The sequence below is a fragment of the Exophiala spinifera genome, assembly GCF_000836115.1.
Source record: "Exophiala spinifera strain CBS 89968 unplaced genomic scaffold supercont1.11, whole genome shotgun sequence".
Lineage (NCBI taxonomy): Eukaryota > Fungi > Ascomycota > Eurotiomycetes > Chaetothyriales > Herpotrichiellaceae > Exophiala > Exophiala spinifera.
In genome coordinates, this window is record NW_015622523.1 from 168,260 (window position 1) to 183,851 (window position 15,592).

The following is a 15,592-nucleotide window of genomic DNA, read 5'->3' on the forward strand; positions in this document are numbered from 1 at the left end:
GAAATACTACTAGCAGCCGTCGTGAAAAGGCCGAGCAAAAGCAGAGCGGTGTATGAGTGTGATGAAATAATAAATCAATGACCCATTGTACACATAGAGCTACCTAGCCGGGTACATGAATAAGAATTCCTGGACTTGTGCGCTTCAGCTAGGTAGGTAGTTGGGCTCGAAAACTGCGGTTGAACCCTGTGTGCCTCTCTCTCTCTCTCTCTACCTTATATGTCTCTCCTCTCATCTCTCCTCTTCTGGTCGAGTGGTGGAGTTGAGTTCTCGTTGGGCATGCAGATCAAGAATTGAGGCGGGTAGGGGAGGAGGACAATGTGCATATGTGCCTAGGTATGTACGAGGGATCCATAACCCATACCAACCCATAGTTCATCTTATGATTCATACCACCTGGTAACCTAGGCAGGTCATAGAATCTGAACGGCAGAATCCACATAGGTCCGCGAGATCCGTGAGGGAAGAACATGTTGCATCACATCCCACTCTTGCCTCCGTCCGTGTCTCTTCCCTCGTCTTGCTTGCCCTGTGGGCACATAGTATGGTGTCTGGGATCGAGTCCAACCAACCAGACAGCAAACTGTCTTCACACCCTTGTATTCCCGTTGCCTCGATATCGGACCAGGTGATGGGTAATGAATGATGTGAGTTTTGTATTCGCCTTTGGACAGACCCCAGCGTATGTCTCTGCGGATGGAGAACCTTGACAACAGGGCCGGCCTTATTCACCACTAACACAACCACCACCACCACCTCCTCCTCCTCTGGAGACCGAAGCCCACGCACACAACCCGAATTTTTCACCTCCTTCTACACTGTCTCCAGTGTCCCGGAGGACTTGGCAGCGGATAGGGTGTGCATAGTTTGTTCAGCTTTCACTTGAATTCGTTTTGCGTTTCCGTCGTCGTCGTCGTCGTCGTCGTCGTTATGGTATCCTTCAACAAACTTGTTGCGCGTGTCAAAATTCGCTTTACGCAACATTGACTTTGATCTTCAATCTGCGCATATGCTTTGTTCCCGTCATTCTCTGGATTGCACCATACGGTGTCGTACCCGATGCAGGAAGTTTTTTCCAAATCTCATGTTCTGATTCTCTCCCTTTTTCACCCCGTCCCCCTCGTCCCCCTCCTCGGCCGCCTTTCATCCTTTTACCTGTTTCATGTTCATGTTCATCATGTCTTTTGTCTTTCCCTCGTGTCTCGCGTCGGTGTCGACGGTGGACTTGCAGCAGTGCCCGTGACCAGGTCCACGATACTCATCCGTCTCGCTCTGTCTCTCATGCTCGGGGCGCGCGGCCGATGTTCGCCCCTCGCGCGGCCTCCAAAGAAAGGGATCTCATGGTATATGACTCGGCCGACGTAGAGACATGCGTCGTAGACGATTGCGAGGATCCACGGGAGGATGTTGACGACGGCTAGCAATAACTACAGATGACGACAGAGAAGGTTTAGTCAAAACGCCGGGTTCATCTGAAACTTTTGAAAAGAAAAAAGGGACGGAGGGACGGACGACGGGGAGGAAGAGTGACAGGAGAAGAGGGGCGCGCGAAAGCAACCTACAAAGCCTCGAATGATCCAGGTTTCATAGACGGTCAAATGCGCTGGAAGGATGGAGTACCACGCCATGCCGACCGTCTAGGCTTTCCAGACCGAAATGATGGTGGACCTGTGCCCGTACTCGTAGAAAAGGTCGTCGGGTTTGCTGGTTTCGTAGCTGAACTGGTGAAACTGCGCAACAACAGCCACGAGAGCCGGAGAGCATGGCCTTGTTTGTTCTCTCATTCGAGGAGCCCCGGCGGCGGACGCGGAGCGAGTCTCAGGCCGGAATGCGCCGGGCTCTGAACAGCGGTTTCTTGAAAAGAGGAAGAGGATGCCTGGTGATTTCTAAGACCAGGCCAGCGTCAAGGTGAGTGCAGAGTGGAAAGCCTAAGCAGATCGTGTATATACGGTTGAAGTTTCGTCGTGGATTGGCCTCTGTTTTATTAGCACAAGTGAGCACATGCGACTTTGTCGAATCTCAGCCTCGTAGCCTTGTCGGGCGTGAATACATCTGACATGGGCTGTCGACATCCTCGTATCGTCTACAATAAACTTCGCACTCGAACTCACAGAGGTACAGTCTTCATTTAACATAGTTTTTTCATTGATCATCAACGATTGCTCTCATGATATCTACAACACCCCTTTTGAAGCCAGCCAATCCCAACTGAAACACTTTGACCTCTCCAGGCTTGGAAACGATTGAATAGTAATGAAAGTAACATCTTTCCTGACCTAAAGCACGCCCAAAGCCAATGGTTTCGAGGTGCTTCTCGTCAAAGCTCAAAGCTCCTATTTCCTTCTTGTTTGTTTTTTCTCCTTTCCTGCGAATCCGAAAACCCAATCACGGAGCATGAAAAAATGGCCCGCCCAGATCAGGGAAGTCAACAGGAAATAATACCTTTAATTTAGATCAACGCCACATGATTGCTTCGCATTCGTACATGGCTCGCCTGAAAAGATAGGTCCGCCGATAAAAAAGACTCAAGACATGTTGAAACATAGATGTTCATGTCCACCGTAATCTCATCAAATCATTACCCGGCGCCGTTTTGAAGAAGCAGTGGGAGTCGATGCTTCGGGAGTTTGAGGTTGGGTAGGATCCCACATCCGTTGCACTGGGGTCACGCCCTTGTAGTGCGACGAAGTGTAGGGAGACGCGTGATTCTTGCGCTTTCGCCTGTTTGGGGTTGGGGTTGCAAATGGTGAGTTGAACAATTCAACATGACTTCGCAGCTTGGGGGTGTTGTCAAGCACGGCAAATTTGGCTTCGGCATCACGTCGGAATGCCATGATGTTCTTGCTGTTGAATGGTGATGACTGGCTTCTGACCTCACCCGAAGCAGAGAGCTCGAGTTTGGGAGGTATGAAAGCTGGTGAAGTCGGCGCATCACTGTCATCCGTTTCGTCGTCAAACTTGATCACATCGTGAAGATCCATCACGTCTTCTCCAGACTCCACAATGGGACGAAAGTTCTCCTCCAAATCATCTGGATCGATGGCGAAGTCACCAAAGACGAAGCTTGGGTTGGGATAGAATGCTTCAAGAGGCCCAATAGCCTGACCAAGGTTGGCGGGGTCGTTGATGGCAGAGTTGAGACTCGCCAGCATAATGTCAGCACTTGGAGCTCCAAGAACTCCAGCATTGGCTGCGTCAGCATCACCGACATCACTATCTTCGATGAGTTCAGCAAAGCCAATGTCTGGGCTCGATGTCTGGGAAGCTCCGTAACGACGAGCGAATTCTTCACCTAGCAAATGTGGATTGGTCATGAGAATGATCTTTCCCGAAGAATCGAGAATGCCGGAGGTCTTGTTGCCATCGTCAATGAAAATACCACGAGGCGGCCCCCGACGACGAGGCGTCTTCTTGGACGCCTTCTTGGCTGAAGGAGAAGTGGATGGCGAAGATCCCTTTTTGGAATCAACATCGTGCTTTTTCGGTTGATGAGCTTGCTTTGGCAGACAATCATCAGTCAAGTCGGCTACGTTATGTCAGTAACAGATACAAATGCACAAGTAAATGGCAACATACAATCATCGTCGTCGGCCAAACCAATGAATCGCCTCTCTGGGATCTGGCTGGGAGCACCAGATTCCGGAAGTGCCGAAGGAAGCAATGCACGAGTCATGGTCGGAGACTCCGACATACGCGTCAAAAACAAGCTAGGGTCATTGTCTACGGCGAAATGCACATGACGCTCGACGCCTGTATCACCGCTCTCACTCTGTGATGACGGGTAGCGCTGAATGCTGGCATCGCTGTCATCACCGAAGCCATATGCAGACAAACCATCAATCTGGTTCAAAAGGAAGTCTGCATCACTATTGCCTTCTTCCGACAACATGGCGAGCAGCTCTTGTTCTTCAAGGCGGCCCTCGTCCATTTCACCATCAGAGTCGCTGATGTCGTCGACCGCTTGATAAATGTCATTTTCCTCATCGGATTCATCAAACACCTGGTGTTCGAAGCGTTTACGGTTTTCCTCGGGTGAAAGTGTGGGGTCGTCGTCTTCTTCATAATAGTCTGCAAAATCACCAAACATGCTGTCGACGCTTGCAGCAACAGAAACGTCATCCCGTCCAAGAGATTGAAAAGTGCGCCCCGCCCCGTTCAGTGTGCGAGAACGAGACGGGGCCGAGACCGCTGGCAGATCATCTTCATCATCAGCCTCCTCTTCGTCGCTTTCCTCATCCGAAGCCTCATCTCCCGTCTCGGTTCCGAGATCGGTCAATGACGACTCGGAAGATGTGCTTGCAGCTCGCTGGCGTTTCTTGTTGGTCACCGCATACTTGCGAGTGGGTTTGTTCTTCTTTGCATTGGGAGCTTGGTAGGCATCGACGAGACGTTGCTTGAGATTGGGGAATTTTGGCGCAGCCACCATCGGCTGGCGACCACGATTGCTGCGGTTGTGGAGACGAGACATTGTGGTTGAGATAGTCTTGGATCAAGGGATAAGAGTAGGTGATGGGGTGGTAACAGAGAAGTGAGAGATGTTAGAGGAAGGGTGGAGGGTGGTCCAGCGGGTGAGAAGTCGTCCGAAGCACCTTTAGTCACAGCGGACTCGTGGGGTGCGTTCTTTGGTTGTGTGCAGTGCAATTTCGAGAGCAGTGGTGTGTAAACGAGCTCCTACGCGGTAGAGCTCCCGAAAGAGGATGGATATCGTAGACGAGGATTTGCTTGGGCTGCCTGGTGAGAAGAGATCAAGAGACCCTCAGACGGACTGAGGGCCTCCCGAGTCATCTAGAACGCAGCGGAGGCCATGAGCAAAATGTGATCCTCGTACGATATGTGATTGAGATAAGGATACTGGTGCACTGGACTAAGAATATGGACTGGCTGGACTGGTGGTTGTTGTGGTTTGTAGAGAGAGAAGAGAGAAAGAGGAGAGGGAAAAAGAGGTCGACCGACATACGAGGGTGAATCAGATACTGCAGACTTGCCCCCCCACTGGCGTTTAGGCCCTCACACCGCTATTCTCTGAGCCTCAGCTAGGACTCGATTCTGCCACGCTGGACCGTCTCGATTGGTTCGCTATCTACACGGAATATGTTCCTCTACATCCGCTGTCATGCCGGTGACTCGTACACCCTGGACTCGACTCATTTGCCCTTGTTTGGGACCATGTTGTGCCTCTGCTCTCAATCCAAAAAATTCAGCGGAAAAAAAGTTTCCCCGGCGAGAGCGGAACGGCATCACGTGCAACCCGGTTCTCCCGCCAATGAGAACAGCTGGGAAAATCTGAAGTGAGTCGAGGTTGCGTAGCAGGAAGTTTGTTAAAGTTACCTAGGCAGATGACTAGAGAGCGACTAAAACGAACAGGGTCCAGGGTTGCAGTATTGAACCCCTCGCCAGTGCGACCACCTGCCAGGCCACCTCCCCTACAATCCCCGTATCGACGGCTACAAGGCTGAAAATCCACGGAGCAAGTGTGCATTGCCTCGAGCTATAGCTGCACAACTGATTGTCTGAGTCAATCTGAGTCACAGGTTCCCCCAGCATTGTGTCTCTGTCTCAGAGACAGTCACCATGGTCCTGGCTGGAACATCCGTGTCAAACACCGACCCCGCCAACTATCGCCCATCGCCCATCGCCGTCGCCTATCGCTCGGCACCCACCTCCCCAGTTGAAAAATCTGAACAAGAAGAATTACAATACTACGACCATATCGGAGGTGGAGCCCAATTCAACGCCATTTCTCCATGATCGACTTTCAATCGTCATAAAATAACTCAGATGATCGTACTCGTACACAAAACTGCGTCGGCCTCAGATGCTATCGTTGCTCATTACTCGTGAAGGGATCAAAAAGATTGTCAAAGCCCAAGCCCCTTTCTCTGTTCCATCAAGGGACAGTGACCGGAGGAACAATGGCCGGATCCACTGGCTTCTCGTTCACGGCATCTTCCTCCAGACCTGCTGCCTTGAGAGCCTCGACTTCTCTGACTCCAGCCTGGACTTCTTCGATGGGCGCTCCCGCTTCTGCTGTTGTAGTTGGAATTGCGTCGCCATGTTCGGTTTTGAATTCAGCATCCAGCTTTTCCACTTCCTCTTCCGTAAGGTTGCGCTCTTTCTCGAGTCGTGTTTCCTTTCCCCTCTTGTAACAGTACCAGAAAACGAAAAGTAGCACTGTGCCAGTCATGTCAGCAATGGATATCGGTCTTGACGAAATGCACAGAATGCCACTTACCAAACAATGCCAGCGACCATAGCACGTTAGCTCCCATAAAGGCCGGAAACCTTGCTCGCAAGTAGCCGATGATGGAGCGAAGCATTCCCGCGATCGCGGCAGGCTTCCCCGTCAACTCCTTGAGCGAAGGTGTCTTGAACCCGAGTTTCGAAGCAGCAGCAGCAGCTTTGCCAGCGTTTTCCACGTTCATACCACTCTTGGAAGCTCTCTCTGCCGCAGCCGCCATGATTTCTGGAGCAAGCCCTTTAGTCATCGTCTCAGGCAACTTCTCAATGAGCTTCTGCAGAAACCCAGGCAACGAGTTGAACGTCTTCTGCAATTGTCGGTCACCATTTCTCAGAAGCTTCTCCAGATCATCGTAAGCCGTGGGCACTCCGTTGATGAGGTCTTTGAAGACTTGGTTGAATTTCTGGAGAAGTTCTTGGGTTTCGTCACTAATGGAGAAAACACGATTGTTGATGGCAGCCAGGTTGAGCCTTTCCAGGACAATGGTCATGTCCTCTTCTTCTCTCTTGGCCTCCTTGACCTCTTCGCTCTCTTCCTCGTCTGCCTTTTTGAGATTGGCCACAATGTCATCGAGTCCAGCTGCGGTGGCTTCACGTCCCTGTTGTCGGATTTCACGACTGTCACGCCGAAGCCAGCTCCAGGTGGCTTTGGATTTGGATGTGGGTTCGGTGGCATCTGCACCTCCTGCACCATCCTGAATCATCAAAGGCTCTTGACTAACCTCATTTGGTGTTTCTGGTAGAGGGATGTTCTGAGCGCCATCCAAAAGGGCTGTCTGAGCGTCCTTGATCGATGCTACGACATCCGGCCGAGCAGGCAAGGGCGGAGGGTTCTCCGCTGAAGTGATTCGATCCAAGAACTGTTCGTCTTCTTCGGAAAGCACAGGCGTCTCCGATGGTTTAGACGTCGCCAAATGCGCCTTGGCCTTGATGTAATTGATGTATTGCATAGCCATAATTGGCCAACGTCAGCCCAACACAGAGAGTAGACAAAGTTGGGAACGGGGGTTCGACTACGACCAGGGGGCAAGTAGAAATAGTAGCAATGGAAGAAGAACAAAGCCCCGGCTCTGAAGTAATTGAAATGAAGTCTACATACTACTCCTGGACAGAGGATGCAGGGAGGACGAGGAGGTGAGAGACTTGGAAAGCGGGACGGGAACTGTGGTTTTGCGCCACAACAACGTCATCACAAAAGTCCAAGGTTTGGGAGGCATCGCAGTCTGCCCTATCTGCACTGCCACTGCTACAGGCCACATCCTTGCACAACAATGCCCTTGTCCAATCAAAGCAGACGGAGACGTGGTCTCCAGCTGGTATCTCATGCAGCACATGCTACAGCTCAATGCCGTCACGGAGAAAAGCATGCAATGAAAACTACCTGGGCTGCTGTGATGAGGTGCTGGAGCGTAAGGTATGTTTGGCATGGTGAAAGAGACATCTGCGCCTGGCAGTGATCAGGGCGTGAGGGTGATGAAGATCAATTGACTGCCTATATCGAACCAGGCATACGGAAATATTCATGATAGTGAATGCGACGAACACATGTAGAAGAACAGATGATACATCGGCTTCGAGCACCTTGCACTTCACTGCCTCGTCAACTAACAACAAACATCTGCTGCCTCACACCTTCTCACCTGCAGTCAAACATATCACTTCTATCATTCAGTTTCGTCTTCTTTGCATCATCTTTCGTTGTCCTTTGCACTGTGTCTTGCGTCGCTCTCTCAGCTTCTCCTCGCCAGCCAGCATATCTTGGTCGTGAAGAGCGCGACAACATGAATCTGGGTGCGCAAGCAGTCATTCCCATGAGGCCCACGCTAAAGCCGGCCAACTACCCACGGAAACGTGACATGCCTGCAGTAGTCACAAAGCAGAGTAAATACCCACTGCCATACTTTGCTCATCAACAGCTCGACACTGCGTACTTTCCCCGGGGTAACGTCCTCCTGGTTCGCCGCATTGTCTGGGCATAGGGCTAACAGCGTGAAGACATTGGCCTTCCCGTGGGTCGCCCGAAGGTTGAAAACGGCGAAAATGCTGTCTGGGATGATGACGATAGCGATAATGGTGCTGATCTCGAATCGGACGCCGGAGAAGCAAGTCATCCGTCCGAGTGCCCTGACAAGATCTTCCACTGACAGCTATCTAGAAGCCAGCACGCAGATCCAAGACCCGCCGCAAGCCTGACTTTATTGGCAATGACTTCAAAGCTTCTGATGTGAAGAACATGAAAATACGGGGCGGCCGTCCCGCAATTGCCAAAAAAGTGTCAGCCGATCTCGATTCGGACGACGAATTGATTGTTCGCATGAAGGAGGCACGATTCTTGGAGAAAGACATTGCGCAGGCTCTTGTTGACCAAGGTCGCATCGCCTACAACCCAAAGACCATTGGTACTCGCTGGAGACGCATCAAAGCCAAACTGCAGAAGAGACAGGACGATCTGTTGGATGCAGACTTGACCGACTGGCATGATGGAGATGTATGTACGCCTCGTCGTCGACAACCTGGCGCGAACTGACAAGATGGTAGGACGATATCCTACTCCAGGCTGTGATCAAGGCAGACGCAGAAGTGGACAGACTCAAGGCGGAAATCGACGGCCGAAAATGGCGCATGGTAGCTGACTCGATGAAGAACATGAAGGTGAGAGCATTCCGCGATGGAGCATGCTTGTGTTGATCTGTAACAGCCTGTCGTCAACTTCTCCCAAAACGCCTGCCGTTCTAGGTACGACGCGCTCATGGCTGGTAATGCAAAACCTACCCCAGAGTCTATACCCAACCCAACTCCCGAAATTCTTGAGCGAATTCAGTCCCGTCTCGACAAAGAAGCTAGACTTGCCCGAGATCAACAGCAGCCGAATGGACAACAACAGACGAACATTGCAGGCAACGCTTGGAGTTCCCGACAGCGTCACTACTTCTAGAGAGGTTGCAGTCCGCTAGCAAACAATACACGGCTCGATAATCCATATGGAAGGGAGGCGGCGCGGACAACGTTGCTATGAATGGTTTGGCCTGAACGTCGGAGTGCGCTGGCGACATCTTATTCCGGGGGGCCGCATCGCAAATGAAGGCGAGCAATCGATACTTTGATACTTCTACAGCGAGGGCCTGGCTGACCGCAGATTGCGGGTGGTGATGTTGACCTGGTCATCTGATGCTACAGGAGAATGGACATTGTGTGTACGTACGGCGCCCAACAATCGAGGCCTGAGGATGACAATCTCGAGAGAGCATGCAGAGCCTCGGACATGCGGCTGACGCGCTTTTTGGAGATTCTCGGACGCGTGCTCTCAGCATTAATAGTTGCCGTCATCTGACCGTGTCAACAATGATGAATCTTCCATCGAAGCTAACCCGGCTGCTTCATCTCTCCCCGTCCCTCTTCGACTCATCGTGCTTTTCGCGGCTTCGGCAAGCTGCATAAGTGCCTGGGGTGTGCATGCAGCTGGTCGATCATGATTCGGCCACGCATCGTCGTTTGTATGGCTGCCTTCGCCAAGGCCCCCAAGCGCCTGCGCAGCGCTCGGTAAGGTATATATTGTATCAGCCTCAAGACCCTTTCGCTCCTCTTCTCCTTCGCTTCTTCACGCACCGAGCAGGCAAAGTCTACGCGCGTTTGGTCACCAACTGTCCAAACTCGTCAAGTTCTCTAGTGTGGTCTTCATTGGCTGTCCGGCATCCTTCATCCGAATGAGGCTGGCAGGCGAGGGAGTCATCCTCGAGAACTTCGCAGCTCAGACATCACGAGGTCATTTGTGAAGCGTCAATCTCGAAAAACCTATCACGCTCTCTACTAAAGTCATAGGTTCTTCAGCCGTTCCTTCTTCCTCTTCCCGCGCCGTTCGTTGATTTCAGAGTACTCGACAATCGTTATCCCATGCGCTCTTTCGACAAGATGTTCAAACGATCATTCAACACCCGCGATGGTCGCATCATCAAGTCGAAGCCCATCAAGAATACCTATCCCGAACATGTGAAGAGAAAGATGCAGGACACAGTGGACGAAGGCTCGGCGGTGGCTAGGTAGGAAGAACCACCCGAACAGGCGCACGGAGACAGTCACTGACCTTGACCCTCGTTCTAGTACGTTGACGAGTCCCATCGCTACTCTTGTGGTGGGTCATGAACAGCGCCTCTTCGCCGCTCATGAAGACGTCCTCTGTCATTCCGCCTACTTCGCTGCCGCCTTGAAAGGCAACTTTCTCGAAGGTGGCTCGAAGCGAGTGGAACTGCCGGACGAAGAACCTGAAATCTTGTCCTGCGTGCTCGAGTTTCTATACAAGGGGGACTACTATCCTCGCTTGCTGCACAACAAGCGCCGAAACACTTGGGATCTCGAGGATGCTGTGCAGGATCTAAAAAACGGTGGTCGCGGAAACGCCGCTTCGACAATCTTCATTTCCGACGTGGGCGATATCCTCCGGGATACCGTCATCTACTGCGCTGCCGACAAGTATGGTCTGGAGGAACTGAAACGCCTTGCTCTTCGTAAGCAAGGCCTCCAGTCCGGAATCCAGGTCGACGTGATCTTACGCTCGGCTCGGTATGCGTACCAAAACACGCCGGACACAGAATCGCGCCTCCGCGCTCATTACCTTGCCCTGATCATCCGAAGTCGCAAGACTTTCAAGAGGAGTGGAACCATGCAGAAGGAAATGGAGCAGGGGGGCAAATTGTTTTTCGACCTCTTTGTGGCCATGTGCAATCACATCGATGACATCGTCGAGATCAGGTAAGGACAAAAGGGTTACTTGCTGCTTCACCTTGCTTTGTGTCGCGTTAGCGCTGTCCTGTTGCTCTTGCATTGTGTGTTTGGTTTACCCAACAGCTTACCTGTGTTTTTTCCGTACAGCAACAGCCGTTCTCCCAAAGTCATCTGAGTGGTTTCGCCCATGCCACCGAGACAGGATCGACATTGGTGCTGATGTAGGAGAGTAAATGTTGTTTCTGGCAGATTGTGTTTGGAACAGAGTTGAACAAGTCACCAACGGATATTCGACTGGGTTCACAAGAAGAGAAAACCACCTGCTTTGATAGCAGCGTTTCTCTTGTCTATTGACTCCGCTTCTCTTGAGGTTTGGCCGCCAACTTAACCGCACGGTTCATCGAAACCCTACTCTTTCTAATGAGTCCGGCCCCTTTCGTTAGGGTGCCTGGCTGGTGCAATCTGCTTTATTTTCGGCTCTTTTGAAACAATGGTCAAAACTACACACATAGTTTGCGACTACAATTCGCAACTCCTTTGTTTGTATCGATTGGTTTCTCGACTCGACGTCGATCGTTCTGCTGATATATGGGGAAACTACCTTTTTCATCTCGGGTCTCGATGACCTGGAGATGGAAAGACCTCTAGTGATCAGATATAGGAAATTGAGAGATTCGGCCACCTCTTATCTATTTGCTTGCTTTAGGTTCGAATGCTGTGATCTCTTTTTCGTGATTATTGACATCTCTACCGCAGGAGATATGTGTATGGTCCTGCTCTTCACTTCTCTTCACTACCTACTGGCAGTCTTCCAGAAGCATGTGAGAGTTGACTACCTTCGCATAAATTGTAACACGGCCCGTCGACTTGGGTTGTTTTTCCTCATTCACTCTCAGCATTTTGCTCGAGGGAACAGGTTCTCCTATTCCACCATTCATTTATCACTCAACCATTGCTATCACTGTTACTTGCTTCGCTTCACTTGCCATCAAGCTTACCCTCCAGATCTCACACTAGCATTTTGTTACAGTCTGGCTTCTTGATAGTCCTTGACACCTGCTTGCGTTCCTCTATTCTCTGATCTCTCCTTCGTTGATCTTCTCTCCCCTTCGGCGTTCTCTGCCATCAGCGTGATGTCCTACCGATCCGACAGACTACCGGTACCAAAGCGTATGCGTCATTCGAGCGATTCTACCCCGTCATTGTCATCGCCATCACCGTCTCCGTCCCAGACTGGTCATCGAGGGACCCAGGACACTGAAGCCGACGCTCTATTTTTCGCCGACGTTTCCCAAACCCTCTTCAACCGCACTGTCGAGCGAGCTCGGCAGCCTCGTGTAAACATGGCTAAACTGCCGCCTCCCGACGCTGGACATCGTCGAGTTCCACCTCGCCTGTACACCTCCTCCGCCGGGAAAACATCACAGCACCCCTCACCCAGGGTTCCTGTAGAGCCCATGGACGACAGCAAAGAGGATATCTACGTGCACGTCAAGAGCGAAGAACAACAAGAATCCATATCCCGCATCCCCGTTGACGAGCGTGTGTCGATCTTTGTAGGCCAACATAATACGGTCTTCACTGTATCGCTGGAAAGTCTCGACAAGTCGCCCACGCTGAAAGCTCTAGTGTCCCGACAAGGCGACAGCGTCCTTGGTGGCGGCAGTAACGGCCAGGGTACCACTACCGGCATCGACTCCGGCACAGGCACAGAAGGGGCATTCATCATGCACCCCAAGCTGACGAATGTCGACCCGGACCACTTCGCCGCCGTTCAACAGTTTCTCCTTGCCGACGAGTACATCCCGGCCATTGTTTCCAACTTTGTCGGAGAGAACAGCGGGAGGAATTGCGCCAAGACCCTCGACGGCGTCAATACCAGAGAAGACTACAGAAGGGAAACGATCCGAGCGGCAGAGCTGTACGTTCTCGCGAAACGCCTGGGCATGACCGGCATGGCCCACCTAACCAAGAGAAAAATCGCAGAGTGCGGGTACACGACGGGCTCGGTGGGCATCCAGTGCTTGCTCGAGGTTAGCATGGTCGTCTTTGCGCGACCGGATGATGCGGACGGCGGGAGGATACAAGTTGTCAAACCCTCGTCATCCTCTACCCCGAGCCTCAGCCACGGTAGTAATGCTAGAGCGAAGGGGAAAAGGAACGGGAACGGTCTGGGGAAAGGCACCGGCCTCGGCACAGGTTCTGGGTCTGGGTCTGGGCGTGGGCCTGGGCCTGATGGTTCGGGATTGGAAGGTACTGCAGACGCGCTTGAAGAATGGCTTATTGGCGTTCTCGCGACGCATTTCCAGGCCGTGATGATCTCCCACGCGCAGTCGTTCTTCAGCATTGCGTGCCATGGCGCCGCGGTCCGGCGACAGTTCCAGAGACGAATACTTTGGAAACGTATTGAGGAGCTGGAGAGGGCGGGTGAGGCAGTCTTGATTGAGGATGATGAGTGATCTGTCTGGGACATGACATGAAACCTCGTCTCTGCCTCTCGTCCTCATCGTCATCCTCATCCTGTCTTTCTAGAATGTGAACGTCGGAAAGGGGCGATTGAGATTCTGGACATCAGTGGCAGGTATACAACGGTCAAGGGATGCGTTTTGCATCGTGAATCAAGGCCATTGGGTGGCAGCAGGGAAACGGATTAGGCCCATTCGGATCCGCTGGCAGCTTGGATCAGCCTTTGAATCAACTCGAGCAACTGCACCCTTGAGTTGTTAGGTAGTTCGTGGGACGGGTGGTGATGGTGATGATGACGCAGGAAGGCATCCGCAGATTTTGGAATGTCGTGACTCTAGGAATATCTTTTTGGGTTTCTGCTTCTAGGACTTTTTTAGTATATGCCATTTTTCAGGGCATACCTAGGTAGGTATCAACAGAACAATCTTCAACCTTTTGAAGTAGCAGTTCATAGTCTCGTTCATAGTCTTTATCACGCTTGGAATGTACATTCTCATACTTGACAGTAGGATTTTTCTAGGTTGTAGCCCGTTGGACGATGGCATGCGCATGTGACTACACCATCCCGTATGTTTCTGGGTACAGATTTCTCGCGGGCCCTGAGTCTCGAGGCATTCTATGACACGGTAGTCTTGAACGTCGTTGTGGCGGGGGTGTAAAGGGGGGGCAGTCCAACTTTGTTCCACCGCAGGCTATGGTCATAGGATGGTATTGGTGTTAGTCGATGTAAATGTAGGAAAAGGTAGCCCACGTTCCAGTTGAGTGATGTATACAACGTGGACGCAGGGTCGGTTGCGGGCGAAGAAAACGACCCGGCCGTTGCGCATATGTAGAGATACGCGCGGGAGATACGGAGGTTTCGAAAGAGTCGGGGTTAATGTGCTGGAGAGAGAGAATGATGGGTTCTCTGAGCCTAGAGGTAGAGATTGGTGATTCCGCACGGTGCAATGTTGTGATGCTGTCTGCTGAAGATATGGATCGATGGTGTTGAAAATACGCTTGTTGGTCAGGTACCCCTGTTGCAATGTGAGTCGGACTGTAAGACTAGGCATATCCTGTAGGTCAGGTAGACTATGCACCTATGCAGCTGCTCAACAACAACAAGATGGACAACTGCGTGCCCGGGGCGCAGGTAATAGTGGTGAATTCGTGGACTGCGCTGCGCGGTAGAAGTAGGAGTACATGGATATCAACGATTCTACCAGTCACGAAATCAACAGGCACTGCAGACGTGGTATACGAGTACACTGTACCACCTACTGTTCAGCCATGTAAGGTACCCCATACAACCGAGATGTCTGGTATCAAGAACCATCCCAGAGAATTTTGCTCCTCTGCCTAACTGGACTCCTTTTCTGCTCCGGTACCTGGCACAATGATCATCCCAGAGGATAGTAACTGCTCATGAGCTTTTCCTTCTCCGCTACCTGGCACAAGACCACCATAACGATGAAAAAAAAAGGTCTGCATAGCAGAGGTGAAAGAAGCCTAGAAGGAAGAATATTCAGTTTAGCATAGTGTGAACGAGGGCGGGAGGGAAAGGGGAGTAGATGATACCAAAAAGTCATACACCAACAATACAAACTTCTCACAGAGGAAACGTTTGTCGCTGTTGGTTGGTGGTGGCAACGATCAACATGAAGGCGCCGAGGAGTCCGCATGAAAGGGTCATCCAAGCTTCGTCTTGGACCGCTCTAGTCCTCGACAGCCATCACGGTGCTTGATCAACCTCGAGCCAGTCAGGGCGAAATGGTCTGCACCTAACAATGCGGTATGCCCGCATGCCTTACAGTGAGAGGCCTCGCTCCGGCAAGGAAGTACTCTGGAGAAGACGAGTATTCCTGGACTGCCGTCCTCGAATGACCCCCGCCAGCCGTGACGTCCTCGAAGCGAGTAGCCTTAGTGAAAAGGCGCATGCAGGGGTTCGACTGTAACACCAACGTGGGTGAGAGCAATACGACCGCCGTGATGCCGGCGGAGCGGTACTTCGCTTCTGGTCACGACCCCCTCGTCGGCTGGAACAAGACATTGCGTCTCACTGATACCCTGCACATGACCGGTTTTTTCCCGCCTAACACTCCTCGAAAGGAAACGTGAAGGAGGAAAAGGGCCCGAGGTTTTGTGTCCCTTGTCAGCGTCGGGAACTGGGAATCCCAGCCGCGCGTTCAGA

General features: G+C 51.8%; 5 protein-coding genes across 5 annotated transcripts; 3 read left to right on the forward strand and 2 right to left on the reverse strand.

Annotated features, from left to right (window-relative positions):
- Positions 1-2,570: 2,570 nt before the first annotated feature.
- PV08_11892 (uncharacterized protein) lies at positions 2,571-4,468 on the reverse strand (the record flags this gene model as incomplete). The annotated part of the gene is made up of 2 exons (XM_016386200.1): positions 2,571-3,526; positions 3,577-4,468. The coding sequence occupies 2 exons, from the start codon at positions 4,466-4,468 to the stop codon at positions 2,571-2,573; spliced, it is 1,848 nt and encodes a 615-aa protein (XP_016230008.1).
- Positions 4,469-5,887: 1,419 nt separating this feature from the next.
- PV08_11893 (uncharacterized protein) lies at positions 5,888-7,193 on the reverse strand (the record flags this gene model as incomplete). Its single annotated transcript, XM_016386201.1, has 2 exons — positions 5,888-6,171; positions 6,233-7,193. The coding sequence occupies 2 exons, from the start codon at positions 7,191-7,193 to the stop codon at positions 5,888-5,890; spliced, it is 1,245 nt and encodes a 414-aa protein (XP_016230009.1).
- Positions 7,194-8,018: 825 nt separating this feature from the next.
- Positions 8,019-9,172, forward strand: PV08_11894 (uncharacterized protein; the record flags this gene model as incomplete). The annotated part of the gene is made up of 5 exons (XM_016386202.1): positions 8,019-8,178; positions 8,233-8,350; positions 8,407-8,725; positions 8,776-8,889; positions 8,936-9,172. 5 exons carry the CDS (start codon positions 8,019-8,021, stop codon positions 9,170-9,172), a joined length of 948 nt encoding a protein of 315 aa, XP_016230010.1.
- A 974-nt stretch (positions 9,173-10,146) lies between these two features.
- On the forward strand, positions 10,147-10,987 carry PV08_11895 (uncharacterized protein; the record flags this gene model as incomplete). The annotated part of the gene is made up of 2 exons (XM_016386203.1): positions 10,147-10,274; positions 10,336-10,987. The coding sequence occupies 2 exons, from the start codon at positions 10,147-10,149 to the stop codon at positions 10,985-10,987; spliced, it is 780 nt and encodes a 259-aa protein (XP_016230011.1).
- Positions 10,988-12,089: 1,102 nt separating this feature from the next.
- On the forward strand, positions 12,090-13,415 carry PV08_11896 (uncharacterized protein; the record flags this gene model as incomplete). Its single annotated transcript, XM_016386204.1, has 1 exon — positions 12,090-13,415. One exon carries the CDS (start codon positions 12,090-12,092, stop codon positions 13,413-13,415), a length of 1,326 nt encoding a protein of 441 aa, XP_016230012.1.
- Between the last annotated feature and the right edge of the window lie 2,177 nt (positions 13,416-15,592).